The following is a 21658-nucleotide window of genomic DNA, read 5'->3' as shown; positions in this document are numbered from 1 at the left end:
CCATGAACCATCACACATCACCTGAGCCACTTCTGTGAACACCACATGAGCACACATACAAACTGACCAGTCTGGACACTTTTTCACCAATTAGCAAATCTACTGAACTCAGAGAACCTCTTGGCTCTCCACTGGAGTATTGCAGAAAAAAACCCCAACAGACAGCAGTCCACTCATCCAAGTCATGGCTTGACAGCAAGCCCAGAACCAACTAAAATCAGAACGACAACCTTCTTCAACTTTCCCCCCTTATACTTGCAAGTTAAACAGCAGGTTGTGATCTTTCTGTAAACTCTGAAAGAAAGATCACGAATCATGTCATCTGACACTCGATGCTTATGTCCTGGCACAGTAATAGTTATCACAGCCCCAGCAGATATCTTTGGCTTGTGGTCATTGCTCAGAGAGCACACACTAGCTTTCACAGTCAGCTCACTATAATGTCATATCCCACTGCAGAGACTCATGAACAGGAGCAGGGCAACACTTACAGTGCACCGAGGGAGTGCTGCACTGACACAGTCCCACAGTGGTCGAAGGTGTGGTGTTGGATTTAAAAATTGATACCTCCAAACCAAATCATTAAAAGTTAATTATTAAGGTTAAATTAGACATGACAAATAGCAATTGAATCAAAATGGACAAAAAAATACATAAAGATAGACCTGGTGTCCAAAACAGCCTGTTTTGATTGGGAGTAATCTGCACAGGGTTGATTGTCTAGAAGAAGCATTCTTTTATGTAGTTAACGCAGAGCCACCTGGAGATGTTTTCAGCACAATGGAATGTCTAGAAAAGTACTGAAAGTCCTATGAAATGGTGACATTGCACTTAACCAGAATAGTTTCAATAGCAGGACTCTGTCTCACTTGTTGGACTTCCCATTGGACTGGGTTCATGAGGGGCCACAGAACCTGAGATAAAGCTCTCAGTGCAAGCTGACCAAGTCTCTGACGTGAAGACAAGGCAGTGAGATTATTGGTTTGCAAATGTACAGAGAAGTTCAAGGTAATACATTCTGTCATGAGTGTGTGCATATATCGAATAGATTAAACTGTTAAATACTTTCAGGCTATCGATAAGATGGTCAGTACTGAAGGAGTGGGCTGAAGGGTCATGTGATGATATGGCTTTAAGAGATCTATTTTGTTCTGGTTTTTATTGTGAAGAAAGGTTGATGCAGAGGTGCTGATGTATCTATTTAGAGTCAATAAATAATTTGAGAGACTTTAGGGTTATTTTAAGAAGTTGGAACAATAGAAACAGCTTCAATGGATGGGGTCAAACTCCCAAAGAACCAGGATTTTTAGTTTCAGCTTTTTTGGTTGTATTTGCTGGGGTGTTTAAGCTAGCTTTGGAAACTGCAGTACATCTTTCCCTGCTACTCTCTCTCTGAACTTTCTCTTCCTGGCCTGGAGAATTGTATGTGAGACAATCCGATTTACTGAATTTGCCTTTGCCAAGGGATGTTACTAAATTGAAATAATTGCTGTTTATTAGTTCAATAATCTATTACTCTGTTAAGCTTTCCAATAGAGTTCAATTATTCCAATTTCTTTTCTTTTGTGTGTTTTGCTTCAAAGCTCATAGTTTGACCAATCAAATTCCAACTGGTACACAATGCCTAGCAGTGACCTTTAAAATAAGTAAAAGTTAGGGTCTCAGCTAGCTTTTTAATTTTGAGGTTTGGTTTGATCCATTACAAATTGGGGGTTTTTGTCAGGATCAAAATCTCTAATTCTAGGTTGGGTTTAGGATTGTTGGACTCAGAGGCAGGGAGTGATGAGTGTTGGTGGTTTTCTTATTTTGGGTGTTGCATTCGGTTAGTTTAAACGGGGTGTGCCTTGTGCGATTAATGGCTCTTGCAATCACTAAGAGTGCCTGGGGTGGAAGAAGTCACTTAACAAGTTTCATAGAAAGTGAGCAAGACAAAGCATTTGGAATTGGTAAACTAGCTGGAGTTGAGTTGCCCGTGTCTGACAGGAGAGGAAAGATAATTGTGGCAATCACACCGTATTTATAATGACCAGAAATGTTATTGCAATCTTTGGAAATAGACAAAATTCAATTGCAACTTAAGTAGCTTCAACATGAAAAGCAAATGAAACAGTTTGAATTACGATTAAAAGCAGAAGAAAGGGAGAGAGCTTTTGAACTTCAGAGGTTGAAACTGAAAATGGTGGAGGTAGAGGCGAATTGTTGGAGTACTGCCGAAGACAGTGATGGAGCAATCCCATCATAGCCACAAGCCCGGTGGGGATCTGTTCAAATATGTCCAAACATTACCAAAGAAGGGTGTAGAAGCCTTTTTCATTTCATTTGAGAAGTGGCTAAACTAATGTAATGGCTGCTGACCATGTGGATATAGCTGATCCAAACAAAGGTGATGTGTAAAGCTAGTGAGAGATTTGCATCACTATCAGAAGAGTTACCTTGGGAATATAATCAGGTGAAAAATGCATGTCAAATGCATCTGAGCTAGCAGCAGAAGCCTACAGACGTTTTGGAAATCTAAGGAGGGAACCTGGTCTATATTGAGTCAAGATTGTGCTGCTGGAAAAGCACAGCAGGTCAGGCAGAATCCAAGGAGCAGAGTTGACATTTCGGGCATTAACCCTTCATCAGGAATGACAGAATCCCGAATGGCCTGGATAGAGTGGATGTTGGGAAAATGTTTCCAGTGGTTGGAGAGACTAAGGCCCCAGGCCTTAGAATAAAAGGAAGACCTTTTAGAATGATGATAAGGAGAAACTTCTTTAGCCAGAGAGTGGTGAATCTATGGGATGCATTGCCACAGAAGATTGTGGAGGCCAAGTTATTGAATGTATTTTAGACAGAGATTGATAGGTTCTTGATTGTCGAGGGTTACAGGAGTAAGTGGGAGAAGGGGGTTGAGAAACTAATCAGCCATGGAATACCTTGTGTAACACTTCAATTGAGTTATTTTCCATTGGCTTTTCAAACGTAGTAGGCATCATTCCCTCCTGTGATTCAGCTATATCATGACCAAAGATAAACTGTACTCCTGGAATCCAGAATTTCTCATTAGATTCTCCAAACTCACTTTATATAATAGAACATTGTGAATTCCACATATTGCCACCTTTTGTGGCAATACTCCTTCTGAATACACATCTCTCATCAAAGATTGACTTACTCCCACATCTCTTGAAATCTTCACTTCTTTACCTGATCCTCCTGGTGTATATGAGTAAACCTTAACCTCACAAGCAAATTATTTCAAGGGATCTGGCATTTACTTCTCAACCAACCTCTCATGAGATTGTACATTCTTTTGCAGATTTTTGGCTTCCTTTGTATTTTCAACAAAACTCACTGGCGTATCTTGTTTTCCCACATTCATTTTCCCAATGCTTTTTCTAAACCACCAACACTGCAAATTTATGCGGCCAACTTTATTGCAGGAAAAACATCGGAGCTTTTTTACTTCTCTTTTCCTGAAATGGGATTTCTTTTTACCCTGTGATTAAAATATCTCCACTACCTTCAGTGAGATCTCATTTTCCCTTAATACCTGAGCATTTCTCTTTTCCCAATGTCTCATCCCTCACAGATTGAAGTTGACATCAGAAGCCAAATTTTGATTTATGAACCAATTTATAATCATCTGCCATTTTGGCCCGCTAATCTTGCAGTCTTAACTCTCTGCTCTTCCACATGAATTCTCACTATTTCAGGGAGTGAATTTTTGAACTGTTCTAAATTAATAGCCTCCAAGACCAAAAGACATGGGAGCCAAAATTTAGTCGCCTACTTCTAAGAGCACAATTTCCCCTCCCATGTGATCGATGATGCCCTCCAGTGCATCTCCTCCACTTGCCGCACCTCCACCCTCGAATCCCTCCCCTCCAATTGCAACAAGGACAGAACTCTCCTGGTCCTCACCTTCCACCCCACTACCCTTATTTTCCCTCCCACCACTTTATCCCAGATCTAACCTTACAACTCGGCAACACCTTCTTGAACTGTCCTACCTGTCCAAGTTCCTTCCAATCAATCAACTCCACTTTCATCTACCTATCCAATTCCTATCTACCTGTTTGGGGAGTATTAAGCACTAGGAAGGAAATTAAAGTACAGGACCTCGAGAGTCATAATCTCTGGAGGTTAAGAAAATCAGGGAAGTAAACACATGGCTAAGTGATTGGTGTGGGAAAGAGGGATTACATTTCATGGGACATTGGTATCAGTTTTGGAATCAGGGGAATGTGTACTGATAGGACGATCTCCACCTGAATCAATCTGGAACCCGTGTTCTAACGCAAAGGATAAATAGGGTGGTCACTTGAACTTTAAACTTGTGAGTCGGGGTGGAGGGAAAGGGAAAGCGACAGGGAGTAAGGAGTCAAGTAGAAAGATAAGCAGCAGGTTAGCAAGTGTGCAGGGTTTAAGCTGAAAATGTGTTGCTGGAAAAGTGCAGCAGGTCAGGCAGCATCCAAGGAGCAGGAGAGTCGACGTTTCGGGCATGAGCCTTCTTCAGAATTCCTGAAGAAGGACTCATGCCCGAAACGTCAATTCTCCTGCTCCTTGGATGCTGCCTGACCTGCTGCACTTTTCCAGCAACACATTTTCAGCTCTGATCTCCAGCATCTGCTGTCCTCACTTTCTCCTGCAGGGTTTAAGTTCAAGGGAAGATGAGGAATGAAGCAAAAATGAAGGATAACTTAGGAATATTACAAGAGATGTTGGAAATCATGAGGATAAGAAAATCAGCATTAAGGCGCTTTACCTGAATGCTTGTAGTGTTTGTAACAAAGTAGATGAATTAACAGCACAAATCATCATGAATGATTATGATGTGGTTGGCATCACAGAGATGTGGTTGCAGGGGGTTAAACATTCAAAGATTTGCAACTTATTGAAAATATAGCGAGGATGGGGTTGCCTTGTCAGTTAAGAATGAAATTAAATCTATGGCACTGAATGCTTAGGGTCAATGATGTGGAGTCTGTGTGGGTGGAGTTGAGGAACCACAAAGGCAAAAAACCATAATGGGAGTTATGTACAGACCTTCTAACAATGGTCAGGACCAGGGGTACAAGATGTATCAGGAAATAGAAAGGAAGGCAAAGTCACGGTGATCGTGGGGGACTTCAATATGCAGGTGGACTGGGTGAATAATGTTGCCGGTGGATCCAAAGAAAGGGAATTTATGGAACGCTTACAGGATGGCTTTTTGGAACAGTTGTGATGGAGCCCACAAGGGAGCAGGCTATTCTGGACTTGGTGCGATGTAATAAACCAGGCTTTGTAAAAGATCTTAAAGTAAGGGAACACTTAGGAGACAGCGATCATAATATGGTCGAGATCAGTCTGCAGTTTGAAAGAGAGAAGGCAAAATCAGATGTAATGGTGTTACAGTTAAATAAAGATAATTACAAGGGCATGAGAGAGGAATTGACAAACATCAACTGGAAGCAGAGCCTAGTGGGGAAGACATTGGAGCAACGATGGCAGGAGTTTCTGGGTGTAATTGAGGACACAGTACAGAGGTCCACCCCAAAGAAAAGAAAGATTATCCAGGGTGAGTGGGAATAAGACAGCTATGGCTGACAAAGGAAGTCAGGAAATGTATCAAAGAGAAAGAGAGGGCCTATAAAGTGGCCAAGAACACTGGGTAATCAGAGATTGGGAAAACTACAAAAATAAACAGTCATAGAGCCTATGACTCTAAATATGAGAACTTGCATTTTGGAAAAAAAGAATACAGGCATGGACTATTTTCTAAACAGTAAGCAAATTCATAAAGACAAAGTGCAAAGGGATCTGGGAGTGCTAATCCAGGATTCTCTGAAGGTTAATTTGCAGGTTAAGTCCGTGATTAAGAAAGTTGTCATTTATCTCCAGAGGGTTGGAATATAAAAGCAGCGATGTGCTTCTGAGACCTTGTAAAGCTCTAGTTAGGGCCCATTTAGAATACTGTGTCCAATTTTGGGCCTCACCTCAGGAAGGACATACTGGCACTGGAGCATCTCCAGTGGAGATTCACATGGATGATCCCTGGAATGGCAGGCCTAACAAATGATGAACGGCTGAGAATCCTGGGATTGTATTCATTAGAGTTGAGAAGGTTGAGGGACGATCTAATAAAAATTTACAAGATAATGCATGGCTTAGAAAGGGCGGACGCTGAGAATTTGTTTCTGTTAGGCGGGGAGATTAGGACCTGTGGGCACAGCCTGAGGATTAAAGGAGGTCAATTTAGGATGGAAATGAGGAGACATTTCTTCAGCCAGAGAATGGTGGTGGGCCGTGGAATTCATTGCCGCAGAGTGCAGTGGAGGCCAGGACATTAAATGTCTTGCAAGGCAGTGATTGATGAATTCTTGATCTCGCAAGGAATTAAGGGCTACGGGGAGAGTGCGGATAAGTGGAGCTGAAATGCCCATCAGCCATTATTAAATGGTGGACTTGATGGGCTGAATGGATTCACTTCCACTCCTATGTCTTATGAACTTACGATCCTTTTAAACTGCATCGAGTATAGTCCCAGAGTCCTCAAACCTTCCTCATATGTTAAGCTTTTCATTCCCTGGACCATTCTCATGAATCTCATGTGAACATGCTACAGGGCCAGTACATCTTTCCTGAGGTATAGGGCCCAAAATTGCTCACATTACTTTAAACATGGTTTGACCAGAGCTTTATAAAGCCTCAGAAATGCACCCCTGCTTTTCTGTTCTAGTCCTCTCAAAATAAATGCTAACATTGTACTTGTCTTCCGAACTACCGACTCAATCTGTACGTTTACCTTGAGAGAATCCTGGACTGGAACCCCCAAGTCCCTTTGCACTTCAGATTTCTGAATTTTCTCTCCATTTAGAAAATAGTCCATGCCTCTATTCTTCCTACCAAAGTGCATGACCCCACATATTATATTCCATCTTCACTCTTTGCCCATTCTCCTAACTTGTCCAAATCCTTATGCAGCCTCCCCTGCCTCCTCAATGCTAGCTGTCCATCTTCCTATCTTTGTATCATCTGCAAACTTAGCTAGAGTGCCCTCAGTTCATTCATCAAAATCGTTAATGTATAAAGTGAAAAGTTGTGGTTCCAACACTGAGTCTTGCAGAACACCACTTGTAACTGGCTGCCATTCTGTGAAAGAGCCTTCTATCTCCACACTCTGCTTTCTGCCAGGCAGTCAAGCTTCTATCCAGGGGAGCACCTTACCTCTGACACCAGAAGTCCTTATTTTACTCAGTAGCCTCCTGTGTGGGACCTTGTCAAAGGCCTTCTAGATAACATCCATTGGTTCTCCTTGGTCTAACCTGTCTGTAATGTCCTCAAAGAATTCTAGAAGATTTGTCAGACATGACTTCCCCTTGATGAGTCCATGCTGACTTTGCCCTATTTTATCATACTCTTTCAAGTATTAAGAAATCTTATCCTTCACAATGGATTCCAAAATCTTATCAAAAACTGAGGTCAGGCTAATTGGCCTATAATTTCCAATCTTTGACTTACTCCCTTTTTAAATGGGGTATTACATTAGCAATTTTCCAATCATCTGGGACCCTCCCTGATTCCAGTGATTCCTGGAAGATCACCAGTAATGCCTCCACCATTATGTCTGTGTGGGTTTCCTTCGGATGCTCTAGTTTCCTTCCACAATCCAAAAATGTGCAGGTTAGGTGAACTGGCCATGCTAAATTGCCCGTAGTGTTAGGTAAGGAGTAAATGTAGGGGAATGCATCTGGGTGAGTTGCGCTTCAGCAGGTCGGTGTGGACTTGTTGGGCTGAAGGGCCTGTTTCCACACTGTAAGTAATCTAAAAAAGTAATCTGACCTCTTCAGCTATCTTCTTCACAACTCTGGGGTGTAGTTCATTTGGTCCAAGTGATTTCTAGCACCTTGTTCTTGGTGATGGCCACCATACTCACCTCTGCCCCTGACTCTTTTAAATCTTTGAGATGTTAGTTGTCTCATTCACCACGAAGTGTTCAGTTCCTCAGCCATTTTTTGTTCCTCTTTCCTACTTCTCTAGCATTATTTTCAAGGAGTCCAGTGTCCATCTTTGCCCTTTAGATATGTAAAGAAACTTTTGCAATTTTCTTAAATATTACTGGCTAGCTTATCTTCATATTTAATCTTCTCCCTTTATTTTGTTGCCCTCTGTTGGTCTTTGTAAGCTTCCCAATCCTCTGGTCTCCCACTGCCCTTCGCTGCAATATATGCTTTCAGTTTCACTTTCACTTTTGTACTGTCCCTTCTCTAATCAGCCATGGTTGCTCCGTCCTTCCTGTATCATGCTGTTTTTCCTGCTGTGTCTCCTGAATTAACTCCCTGAATTTTTCACTGTCTTTCCTGCTGGGTTCCTCTCCCAGTCAATTCTGCCCAGCTCCTCCCTCATGCCTCTGTGGTTGCCTTTATTCAGCTGTAATACTATTGCATCTGATTTCACCTTCACCTTCTCAAATTGCAGAGGAAATTTTAACATGTTGTAGTCACTGCCTTTGTAATGGTTCCTTCACCTTAAGCTCTCTTATCAAGTCTACCTCATTGTGCAACACTAAATCCAGAATTGCCTGTTCCCTCGTGGGCTTCATCACAAGCTGCTCCAAAAAGCCATCGCGTAGACATGCAGCTCACAATGGGATCAGCCAGCTGCCACATCATACAGCTGGAGAACGCCACCTGCCTAGCCATCTCTACTTTGTTAATTAAATTATTACTTAGTTAATCCCTGCTTAGTTACTCATTTATGAACTAGTTTTGCAGTGTTGCTTGTTCAAATTTAGGACAGATTTCCTATCAGCCCATCTGGTCACCAAACCTCCTGTGAAGTTACTTTTTCAGTTTAGTTTTAGTAACTCTGTGTACTCCTCCCTCTGACTCTGCTCCTGAAACAAAGCATACAGTTGAAAAAACATTAAGAACAGGTGAGGACAAAGTGAATGTTGATATTTTTAGTTCCGAGAAATTAACTGAATTACACCTGAAAGATGAAAAACTGCTGAACAGAGACGTTGGAGTGCAGGTTCATAGCTCTTTGAAAGTGGAGTCACAGGTAGATAAGACAGTGAAGAGGCGTTTGATATGCTTTCCTTTATTGGTCAGAGTATTGAGTACAGAAGTTGGGACATCATGATGCGGCTATACAGGACATTAGTTAGGCCACTGTTGGACTACTGTGTGCAGTTCTGGTCTCCTTCCTATTAGAAAGATTAGATTAGACTTACAGTGTGGAAACAGGCCCTTTGGCCCAACAAGTCCACACCAACCCGCCGAAGCGCAGCCCACCCATACCCCTACCCCTACATTTACCTAACACTACGGGCAATTTAGCATGGCCAATTCACCTGACCCACACATCTTTGGACTGTGGGAGGAAACCTGAGCACCCGGTGGAAACCCACGCAGACACGGGGAGAACATGCAAATTCCACACAGTCAGTCGCCTGAGGAGGGAATTGAACCCGGGTCTCTGGCGCTGTGAGGCAGCAGTGCTAACCACTGTGCCACCCAAAGATGTTGTGAAACTTGAAAGGATTCAGAAAAGATTTACAAGGATGTTGCCAGGGTCGGAGGATCTGAGCTACAGGGAAAGGCTGAACAGGCTGGGGCTGTTTTCCCTGGAGCATCAGAGGCTGAGGGGTGACCTGATAGAGGTTTATAAAATCATGAGGGGCATGGATAGGATAAATAGGCAAAGTATTTTCCCTGGGTTGGGGGAGTCCAGAACTAGAGGGCATTGATTTAGGGTGAGAAGGGAAAGATATAAAATAGACCTAAGGGACAACTTTTTCACACAGAGGGTGGTACGTGTATGGAATGAGCTGCCAGAGGAAGTGGTGGAAGCTGGTACAATTGAAATATTTAAAAGGCATTAGGATGGGTATATGAATAGGAAGGGTTTGGAGGGATACGGGCTGGGTGCTGGCAGGTGGGACTAGATTGGGTTGGGATATCTGATCAGCATGGACGGGTTGGACCGAAGGCTCTGTTTCCATGCTGTACATCTGTATGACTCTAAAGCAATTGAAATCTAAAATTATACACCAAAAAATCTGAGTGTATGCTGGAATGTTACTATCTTAAAAATTAGTTCTTGATGAGGAAATGGAGATCATCACATATTCAGGTGGTTAAGAAATGGACAAAAGTTCAAATTGTATTACACGTGAGTTATAGAAAAGTGGTGTTGAGGGTGACATGTGAGTTAACAGTAGGAGATCATTTGGGAATAAGGAAAGCTAAAGCCAAAATACAATTTTTTTTTGGGCCTGGACTGCACAGGGATGTGTGAATTTTCCTGGACATGCCAAACGTGTCAGGGAATTGGAAAACTCAGGCAGTGATAAAACCAGCACCTTTAATACTTTATTCCCACATTTGAGGAATCTTTCACAGAGGTCTTAATTGATTGCATAGGACACCTATCTAAAACAAAAAGTGGGAATCAGTATTTGTTGACCGTAATGGACATATCTCCTAGATTTTAACAGTCAGTACTGAAGGAGTGTTGCTCTTTGGAATTTTGGCATTAAGGAAGCACTGTCCTTACCCTAACCTTCTTAGTAAAGTTCTTAAATCAACTTGTCCAATGTCTTCCTTCATTGTCTCTTTATTTGATATGATTCTGTCAAATGCTTTGAGATGTTTAATTGATTAACAATGCTATGTATAAATGAAAGTAGTTTTTGGATGAAACATTAGTACAATTAGTGGTCATTCATTGGAGACCGTGGTTATTAGGCTGGAGTTAGTCTGTCAGAAAATGGAAAAACCTCATGTCGCATCCGACTAATGAAGCAAGGCATCTGCTTTTTGCCCCCGATATTCAGTCCTCTGGACTCAAAGCTCCAGGCAACCAGCCCATTAATCCGAGTCATGATCCGCAGGAGCTCCCAGTGTCTCTGTTCCCCCATCAGCACCTTACATAGACTCTGCAGGAAGATGGAGCCATATCCAGGTCGGAGGAAAGCAGCATGGTCTGTAATTATACAAACGTCATCTTAACCTGGTTTGTGATCATGGGGTGGACATTTCACATTTGTGCTGTTCGCCAACCTATCAGTTCATTATCATCACTCAGCTTTGACAAAATTCCCAGAGGCATAAGCAGAGAGAGAGAGAGAAAATGGAAGCACCTAATTCCAGTCAGTGGCTGGTAGCCATATCAGATGAAGTTCAAGGCCAATTCAGAACAATGACCTGTAATGCTCCAGTCAATCTAAGAGTCTGTGTCGGAGATAGTAGAGGAGCCTGGTGATACACCAGAGGCCAGCACACAGGGCAAGTTCCAGCCTTGTTTCTGTGGTTAAGGCTTTGGGCAAGGCTTGGGTAGGATTCACATTGTGTGATGGTGGTCCTGTGACTATGAACATTGTTTAGAACTAAAATGTTTCACAAGATGCTGGTAGTGAGCTTTACGCTGCAAGGTACCTCACATCTCACTCTCTATGTTTCCCCTCTAATATGGCAGGCTGCAATGCCTTCGAGTAAAAAATGAGGTCTGCAGATGCTGGAGATCACAGCTGCAAATGTGTTGCTGGTCAAAGCACAGCAGGTTAGGCAGCATCTCAGGAATAGAGAATTCGACGTTTCGAGCATAAGCCCTTCATCAGGAGGCTTATGCTTGAAACGTCGAATTCTCTATTCCTGAGATGCTGCCTAACCTGCTGTGCTTTGACCAGCAACACATTTGCAGGCTGCAATGCCTTCCATGCGAGAGTACCTCCAAATCTCTACGCTTAGTCCATTGTACACTGAAGGTTGCTGCGGAGGCGGATAGAGTGGTCAAGAAGGCCTGTGGTATGCTGGCCTTCATCGGACAGGGTATTGAACATAAGAGCTGGCAGGTCATGTTAAAATTATACAAGACATTGATTCGGCCGCATTTCGCACAGTGTGTACAATTCTAGTCGCCATATTACCAAAAAGATGTGGATGCTTTGGAGAGGGTGCAGAGAAGCTTTATGAGGATGTTGCCTGGTCTGGAAGGTGCTAGCTATGAAAAGAGGTTAGTAAGTTTGGCTTGTTTTCATTCAAACAAAGGAGATTGAGGGGGGACCTGATTGAGGTTTACAAAATCATGGGGGTATAGACAGGGTAGATAGAGAGAACCATTTCCCAGGGTGATGGATTCAATAACAAGAGGTCACGCTTTCAAGATGAGAGGTGAAAAGTTTAAGGGGATACACGCGACAAGTACTTTACACAGAGGGTGTTAGGTGCCTGGAATGCATTGCCAGCAGAGGTGGTAGAGGCAGGCATGGTAGATTAATTTAAGATGCGTCTGGACAGATGCATGAGTAGGTAGGGAGCAGAGGGGTACAGATGCTTAAGATTTGGGTGACAGGTTTAGACAGTGGATTTGGATCAGCTCAGACTTGGAGGGCCGAAGGGCCTGTTCCTGGGCTGTAAATTTTCTTTGTTCTCCCTCCCCCCACTGCCTTCCTCACCTGCAAAGTAGCATGTCCTCAGGTAGGACAACACTGTTAGCTGCTAGCTCCCCAACATAGTTTGGGGGCGCCAGGAACTCCATTTGAAACTGATTCAGAAACTCAAGTCCTGCTCATCATCTCCATTTGATCAAGCTACTGATCGAAAGGACCAGAAGAACTACTAACCCACAGCCCAATGAGTGAGAGAGAGAATACAAATGTGTGTGCGTGTTTGAATAAAGACTGAATGTTGGATGGATTTAGACTGGGTGTGAGTGCACGCGAGACGTTGTCATCTATTTGCCTTACTTTGTATTCAAGTTTCTCTCTCTCGCTCTCTCTCTCTCTTCCTTTCATTCTCTCAATTTTTTCCCCTCTCTCCTTGTCTTTTTCACTTTGTCCACTGTTCCTCTTGCCCCCACCGCAGTTTTTGTTGAATGTGTGTATTCTGCTCTGAGATACCCACCCGAACTGGTGGAGAAATGGACCGTGGTGTCTTCAGGCACTGCTTCATAATGTGAGTAGGCACTCTGTGTGGAGCAGCCACTGTCTGTTTCCATTACTCCATCAGTTTCCAGATAGACACCGTCATCAAGCTGCAACCCTCTACAGGCCTGAGACAAGGACACACAGATTAGAGCAACCACAGTAGAAACAGGCCAATAAAGCACAGACTTTGGGTTACAGGATTAATCAGGCATGTAGGATTCCAAACAACATTTAAAGAGCATAAACCATTCATTTGATCCAACAGCTCCATGCTCGGATCGAATCCCCACATCAGCTTTGTTCCAACTTTTCTGCTCGCTTTGCCCCACCCACGCCACCCTCCCCCCTCCCAATCCATCTAGTCCTTTTATCCTCTCATCTAAATTTCCTTCAAATGAGTCTAAATTATTCACCTCATCTACTCCTCATGGTACTGACATTTTCTCCTGAATTCCCTTTTGGATTTGTAGAGTCATAGAGATGTACAGCATGAAAACAGACCCTTCGGTCCAACCCGTACAGATATCCCAACCCAATCTAGTCCCACCTGCCAGCACCCGGCCCATATTCCTCTAAACTCTTCCTATTCATATACCCATTCAAATGCCTTTTAAATGTTGCAATTGTACCAGCCTCCACCACATCCTCTGGCAGCTCATTCCATACACATACCACCCTCTGGGTGAAAAAGTTGCCCCTTAGGTCTCTTTCATATCTTTTCCCGTATCACCCTAAAACTATGCCATCTAATTCTGGACTCCCCGACCTCAGGGAAAAGACATTGTCTATTTACCCTATCTATGCCCTTCATGATTTTGCAAACCTCTATAAGGTCACCTAGTGATGGCCTTGAATTTCATGTTTTCTCACAACTGAGTGGAAGCACTTTCACTGCAGCAACTCCATCAAAGTTTTTCACATTAGTTGACAGATCTCGTCACAATCATTCTCTACCCTACCCTTCTACATTTCTGTTAATACCTGTGTCGACCTTTGTGCATCCACTCCTGGACTTCCAGATTCTTTTAGCGCAATTGTGACCAGAGCTGAATACTATACCCCAATTGTGATTGAACCAGATTTCACATCCACAGCACCCTCCGTATGCTTTGAATAATTTTATTCTTCTTTCCATTCTCTCCACCTCAAAATTAACCAAAGTGTTTGGTTGGCTTTTTTTTCATGTCCTGCATCACAATTAATAGGGAATACTATATTTGTTCTCCCAGATCCTCATTTATATTCTCCTTTTCTTCATAACATACTAAGTAAAACAAAATATGAAGTGAAATACTAAAAAGTCACATTTTTGTATGTTGAAACCTATTTCCCAGGAGTCTGTCCATTCTGAAATTTGATGAATGGGCTTGTTGTGGTCCTCCTCAACAGTATCATCATGTCACCCTCCCTCAATACCCAGTGACTTTGTTGTCATTGACATCTTGTTGTCAATTTGAGAAGTGAACTTTTGATTCTGAAGTGTCAATCCTTCAGCTAAATAGCAAACTTCTCTTTGGAGAGGGCAATAAATAGCAAACTTCTCTTTGGAGAGGTCAATGAATTTATCAAGAAAGATGTTCCCTTTCCAAAGCTTTCCTTTTACTTGGTCACTATTTTTCATTTCACTCCTTCAATAAACTTTTGCTGCTAAATTGCCTGATCTATTAATAAGAACAAAATAAATTAGACATAGAACTGTACAGCACAGGAGCAGGCCCTTCGGCCCATCATGCTGTGCTGAACTTGACACCAAATTTAATAGACAGAATGGCCCACTCCTGCACGTATTGTCTATTGATCTATAAACTAATCCCTTCTGCCTACCTTTGGTCCATATCCCTCCGTTCCTTGCATATCCATGTGCTTATCTAAAAGTCCCTTTAATGTCCCTATCATATCTGCCTCAATCATCTGGCAGTGCGTTCCAGACTCCTACCACTCTGTGTAAAAACTGTGTCCCTTACATTTGCTTTGAACTCTCCCCCTCTCGACGTAAGTGCATGCCCCCTTGTTTTAAACATTTCAACTTGGGAAAAAGACTGACCATCAACCCTATCGAAGCATCTCATAATTTTATAGACTCCTATCAAGTCTCCCCTCAGCCTCCGCTGCTCCACAGGAAACAACCTAAGTTTTTGTAGCTTCTCCTTATAGTTCATACCAGGCAGCTGCTCAGAGACTCTGTATTGTTGTGTGTCTCAAAGTCAGCCTTGGAGAATAGTTACCCAAAGATCCAAGGCCAAAAGTCCTTGACTGCTATCTGATGAAGGAGCAGTGCTCTGAAAGCTTGTACTTTCAATTAAACCTGTTGAACTATAACCTGGTGTTGTGTGATTTACTTCGGGTCAGACTGATCCATGCTTACTGATGGATTCAGGAGCTTCGTTCCACCTTGTTCGGTGAACTTAGCACCACCATTTCAGGTCAGTTTGTCCTTTTCTAAAAAGGACACATAAATCTCTAGTACTGAAGCCAAGTGTTGAAAGTCAAATAATGATAGTTGACATTTGCCATGTTGATGTTTGCCATGATCACATCTGATCATCTCTCAGTGACCTTTGTTAAAGTTTTTTAAAGACCCAAAACCACTCCAAAAGAGAGCATTCCATACCTTCTCTATGACCAATCCTTTAAATACAGCTTCGCATTCTCTTTTAAATGAAAAATTTCATTCCTAATGTCATGCCTACCTGTTCCAGTTCATTGACAAATCCTTCAGATATTAATATTTCTACTATTGCTACCTGGAATTTTTATTGAGTCTGCCTCTTCAAGAGCTCTACTCCCATCCCAACTTGTCTGTTCTATCTTGTGGCTGTAAAATACTTTCAGATTTGGGACAGTGCTCAGAGATACGAGATGGCGCAGGATGGAGTGACAGGAAGAGGAGAAATGGCAGGTGTTTGACTCTGTCACACATGTACCTGGATGAAGATGATCTTCGGTTTCCCAGCCAACGTGGGACAGTTCTGTGGTGTAAACATGGAATAAATCTCTGGGAGCCTTACAGGACAACCATCTGATCCATAAATTATTCCTTCTGCACCGTGGCTGGAGATTACTGAGATAAAGCAGGATCCATGAATGCGAAAGCTTTCTGAAGAGAGAGAAAGCTATCTTTGAAGCATAATCCCAAACAAGATGCATTCACCATTTCAACTCATTCCTCTCACTTGCCACATCCTCTAAAATCCCACCTGGTGTTATCCTACTCACTCCCTGGATCCTTTAATGTCCCACCCACTCACTCTCACTCCCATGAATGTCTCATCTCATCTAATCACACTCTCCCTCTCACTACCTATTAATGTCCCATTCAGTCTTAATACTGTTCTCCCTCTGACTTGTCGCACCCATTAATGTACCACTCTGTCTAATCCCACTGTCCGCACACATTTCAATATCCCAACCAGTTTAACCATTTCTTCTAGTCACTGACCTTGTTTGTACTCCTGCAGGATCTCTTCTGCTGTGCAATCGATCTTAAACGTCACCTGGAAGCCCAGTTTGGACAGCACTTTGTGAAGTTCCTTAGTGTCCCTTGAAGCTCCAACCCTTTCTGTGAAGTTTGAGTGTGAATTGAATTTCTGTATTGTGATAATCAACACTCTGGGTTTGAGGCAATGCCCTGAACCAGTCTGAGAATCTGTCATTTCAGCCATTAACAGGAGACCGTTTACAGTAATCAATTAATTCAATGTGGTGCAATTTGGAAACACAGGAAACAGGTAATTTGTGGCTCCGCCCAGTACATTGCAATTTAAAAGGATACTGCTGACAACAGGATAAAGTTTAGTCAGATGTTGGTTTTTTTTAAGTTTGTGAACAGAGAAAATGCAGCCCTTGTTTCTGCAAATGTCCAGGTGTGTTTCAGCAGTGGTTAAGATAAACTACTTATCAGATGTTTCAGCAAAACATGCTACTTTAAACAAACATCTTGAACTAGCAACCTGTATAGTTAAAAAAACATTACAGAAGAACCTAAAACACAGAACCTATAAAATAGAAAGCTGCTTACACTGAACGTCAGACAGCTCAGTGGAGAGAGAAAGAAGTGTTCCTATATCAGACTAATGCTTAAAGCTTCAGCTCAGACGACACATCAACTCCGATGCTGTCTTTGTAGGTGCTACTTCAGCTGCAGTGTATTTCCAGTCTGTTATACTTTTTACGAAAAAAATCTGGATGAGCAGAAACCATGGCATTTTTACCAATTGCTGGTTTTGGTGTGATGGGGGCCTGAGGGTGTTGACCATTTGATGTTGCAATATTCCTCTAGTTGCACTGAGACGTTGACTCACAGACAGGGTGCAGTTGATAAGGTTAGTTATTGCAGATAACAATTGCATTACTTTATGATCAAAATTGACTGCTTGCAGACACGTTTCACTTTCGGTCACGGGAAGACTCTGCCCCAAATCTTACTACTACTGTGGCAGCAGAGGTCATATGATAACACTGTGATTAACCTGGCCAAGCAGTCAACAGCCCAACAGTTCAAAATTCAATCTCTCAAACTGGGAGGGTCTTGGAGTATCTCTATCCCAAACACAATAGTATCAGTGTCCTTAAAATCCTCAATAGTGTTAGGATCAGCAGTATCACCAGAATCTCAATCAATATTCATAACAATATCATTTGTCTATATCGATATTGATATTCAATACTGGTATCCTTTATATCATCTGGATCAATACGTCACTAAAACTATTCGGTTTGGGAAGCTGAAACGATTGGACAGCAGTGGGAACCACGACCCAGTTCAGTGCTCAGTGTCCTCTAATGTCCAGGAGTATGGAGACTATTCCAACTTGTTATGAGCAGGTTCACATGTTCTACTCTCTCAAACCATCTCAATCAAATCTGCTTCCTGTGTCCTCAGTGACACCAAACACTTGTTCACCCATGGCCCTGGGCTACTTGACCTCCTCCAAATCCCCTTTGGCAATGTCTACCTCAATTGCGAAATGTTCATCCTTTTTGTTTGCAGGTTCCTATATGGCCTCCCCTTCCATCCTGTTACCTCCTCCAATTCCAGTGCACATCTGCCTCCCAATAATAGGGAACTGCATTTCTGAAATTTAGACTTTACAAATTCCTGGTTTGCAACAGCACATGCCTTCAAACATCCAAGAATTCCAGACCTGACCCCATTATGTCTACCTCTTTCCTCTTGGAACACTTTCTTCCCCATTGCTTATTTTTTAAAAACAGGCTTTCGGCAATCTGCTCTCATAGTTCCTTACATGGTTTGGTGTTATGTTTTACTTTAACCTTGTGAAACATGTTACAATTTTTTATTACCTTAAACTTGCTGTATAACAGAAATTGTTCATCACCAATGCGTAACCACAGTCGCCCTGCTAATAGTTCACAGTTCAACCTGATAACAAGATTACCTTCTCTCACAGTCAGGCTGATTGTGTGGAGAAACACTGATGATTCAGATTCAGCTGTAAAAGTGCAGGTAATTGCATATCTGAAACACCTTTCACAAATTGAATATGTCAACACACCGTACAGCCATTTAAGTATTTGTGAAGGCTGTCTTATGGTACGAAGCCCAACAGCCAAACTGCACGTATCAAGCTCCCTCAAATAGCTAATTAAAATAAATTAGATTAGATTAGATTACTTAGTGTGGAAACAGGTCCTTCGGCCCAACAAGTCCACACCGACCTGCCGAAGCGCAACCCATCCATACCCCTACATTTACCCCTTACCAAACACTACGGGCAATTTAGCATGGCCAATTCACCTGACCTGCACATCTTTGGACTGTGGGAGGAAACCGGAGCACCCGGAGGAAACCCACGCAGACACGGGGAGAACATGCAAACTCCACACAGTCAGTCGCCTGAGTCGGGAACTGAACCCAGGTCTCAGGCGCTGTGAGGCAGCAGTGCTAACCACTGTGCCACCGTGCCGCCCATATGATCAGATCAACTGTTTGGATATCAATTGAGAGATGAATTTACCCTCTCCAGGGAGGAGTGGCAATGTGATATTTCACATCTATCTCAAATTGGACAGAGAGTGCCTAGTTTTAACATGCCTGACAGCACAGGTGTCCTCAAGTGTTAGTCAAGCTCTATCTAGTGGGATCTGAATCAGTCACTAAAGGACAATGCTTGAGCCACAGTGTCTGAGGTTTGACTCTGTATGTGGAGCGCTTTAAAAAGTATTAGCATTGCCTCCCAAATGTTCCTGAAACTAGACACTGTTTGGATAGGATGGCATCACATTACAAAACATCACAATATGACCATAAGACACAGGAGTGAAAATAAGATCATTCAGCCCATTGAGTCCACTCTGACATTTAATCGTGACTGATGGGTATTTCAACTCTACTTATCCGCACTCTTCCAGCAGCCCTTAATTCCTTGCAAGATGACGAACTCTGCCTGAAAGACATTTAACATCGCAGCCTGCACTGTGCTCCGTGGCAATGAATTTCACAGGCCCACCACTCTCTGGCTGAAGAAATGCCTCATTTCCATTCTAAATTAACCCCCACTAATTCTAAGGCTGTGCCCACAGGTCCTAGACTCCCTGTCTAACAGAAATAAATTCCCAGTATCCACCCTTTTCGAGGCATGCATTATTTTGCAAGTTTCTAGTAGACCTCCCCTCAACCTTCTAAACTCTAATGAATACAATCCCAGGATTCTCAGCCATTCATTGTATGTTAGGGCCTACCATTCCAGGGATCATCGGTGTGAATCTCCGCTGGACACACTCCAGCGGAGATGTCCTTCCTGAGGTGTGGGGCCTAACTAGAGCTTTATAAGGTCTCAGAAGCACATCGCTGCTTTTATATTCCAACCCTCGAGATAAATGACAACATTACATTTGCTTTCTTAACCAGACTCAAACTTGTAAGTCAACCTTTAGAGAATCCTGGACTAGCACTCCCAGATCTCTTTCCACTTATGCTTTATGAATTTTCTCACCGTTTAGAAAATAGTCCATGCCTGTTTTCTTTTTTCCCCAAAGTACAAGACCTCGCACTCCCTCACGTTGAATTTCAACCACCATTTCCTGGACCACTCTCCTAGACTGTCTAAATCTTGCTGCAGCCTCCCCACCTCCTCAGTACTACCTGCCTGTCCGCCTAACTTTGTATCATCGGCGAACTTCGCCAGACTGCCCCCAGTCCCTTCATCCAGATCATTAATATATAAAGTGAACAGCTGCGTCCATTGTTAACACCAAAACCATGCTGTCCTGATTGAATTTCTGAAGAAATGTTTATGCCCAAAACAATCGATTCTCCTGCTCCTCGGATGCTGCCTGACCTGCTGTGTTTTTCCAGCACCAAACTCTCAACACTAAAAGCATGCTGTGTTTACTGCTGAGCGAAGCAGGAGGAAATTCAAGGTGCTTCTTTCCTCCAAGAATGGTATAAGTGTATTTACAGGGAAACAAGACAAGCCTCCATTGGACAAGAAAATACAGGGTTAGGAATTTAGATTCCGATAGCAAGAGAAGAGATGCAACAAATGCTGTGTAAACATCAGCAAGCATTGGTTGGGCTGAATGGCCTGTTTCTGGATACCACATATTTGCATTAGTTTGTACGAGATGAAAGTAAGCAGTGTTGTGTGAACAAAAGATCCTCTGTTACCTTGAAATATCTCAGGATGCCCCAAAGCATATTAAAGCCAATCACACAAAATTAGGATTGTATTTCAACACTGAAGAAAGTTGGCAGCTGCTTGGTGCACAGAAAGGTCCATAAACAGCAGTGTGATCATTACATCAGCACCGTATTTTGTGATGTTGATGGAGTGGAACTATCAGCAGAACACAATTTGTGCAATGTGGTCCTTTGCATCCACGTGAGAGTGAAAGAAAGCTGAATGACAGCACAGCACTGCCTGACGTATCGGCCTGTCTTACAGACCATATACTGTGAAATGGGACCTGTACAAACAGTTTTCATTCTGAGGAGACTGTGCTCCAAACTGAGCAGGGCTGCCTGGCACCAACTTACATCATATACAAAAAGGCTGGTAACAGCTACTGTTCTACAGTGGAAGCAATCACATTCTCCATAAAGATCATCTTCTCCCCCAAATGTCCTCAATTACAACATCGGCACTCTGTCGTGACAAAGGCATTATATAAAGGAAGCTGAGCAAATCCATAGTTGGAGACAAAGGGACAATTCCTGATGCCAAACAAGAGTGCAGTATCAAAGATCCACCCAAGCTCAATGTACTGGCAGTTTCACATTTGTGTGAGCTAGCCTGAAGTCTGAGCACAGAATCCGATCAGCTTTGTTTCGAAGGTCGAGCAAAGTTCTAGTTAAGGTACAATCCACCATCTGGAAGGAACACCTCAACCTGTCAACACCAACGCCCAAATTTGCAATTGGTGAACACAATCATATTTAATCCCAGTGCCAGCTGTTGCATAAGCTAAACTCAGTGTTTAACACTATTGACTGACCCACCTTGTGCAATCACAATCTCATTAACGTCATTACTTACATACTGTCAACTGAGCTCTCTTTTTCCAAGGCAGCTTTTGCACAATAACTCCACAGGAGCAGGATGTTTAATGTTTAATTGTTTAAATACTCAAAATGCAACATCCCACATGACACAGCTGCACTGGAGGCCATTGATGGCTTACAAGCGTCACTGGCAAGTCCACTATTAACTGCCCATTTCTATCTGTCCTTTAACAAACTTGCAGCTGCCTTCTTGAACCACTACAGCCCATCTGCTACACAAATATGAAACTGCCAGT

At 42.7% G+C, this 21658-nt stretch overlaps 1 protein-coding gene across 1 annotated transcript; it reads right to left on the bottom strand.

Annotated features, from left to right (window-relative positions):
- Positions 1-10627: 10627 nt before the first annotated feature.
- LOC132836960 (caspase-7-like) lies at positions 10628-16707 on the bottom strand. Its single transcript, XM_060856549.1, has 4 exons — positions 16338-16707; positions 15823-15995; positions 12876-13023; positions 10628-10956 (listed from the first exon to the last, which is right to left on the bottom strand). The coding sequence occupies exons 1-4, from the start codon at positions 16558-16560 to the stop codon at positions 10715-10717; spliced, it is 786 nt and encodes a 261-aa protein (XP_060712532.1). The 5' UTR covers positions 16561-16707; the 3' UTR covers positions 10628-10714.
- Between the last annotated feature and the right edge of the window lie 4951 nt (positions 16708-21658).

This window comes from Hemiscyllium ocellatum, chromosome 48, assembly GCF_020745735.1.
Source record: "Hemiscyllium ocellatum isolate sHemOce1 chromosome 48, sHemOce1.pat.X.cur, whole genome shotgun sequence".
NCBI lineage: Eukaryota > Metazoa > Chordata > Chondrichthyes > Orectolobiformes > Hemiscylliidae > Hemiscyllium > Hemiscyllium ocellatum.
Note: the sequence above shows the minus strand (reverse complement) of the source record. Positions and strands in the feature narration are given on the sequence as shown.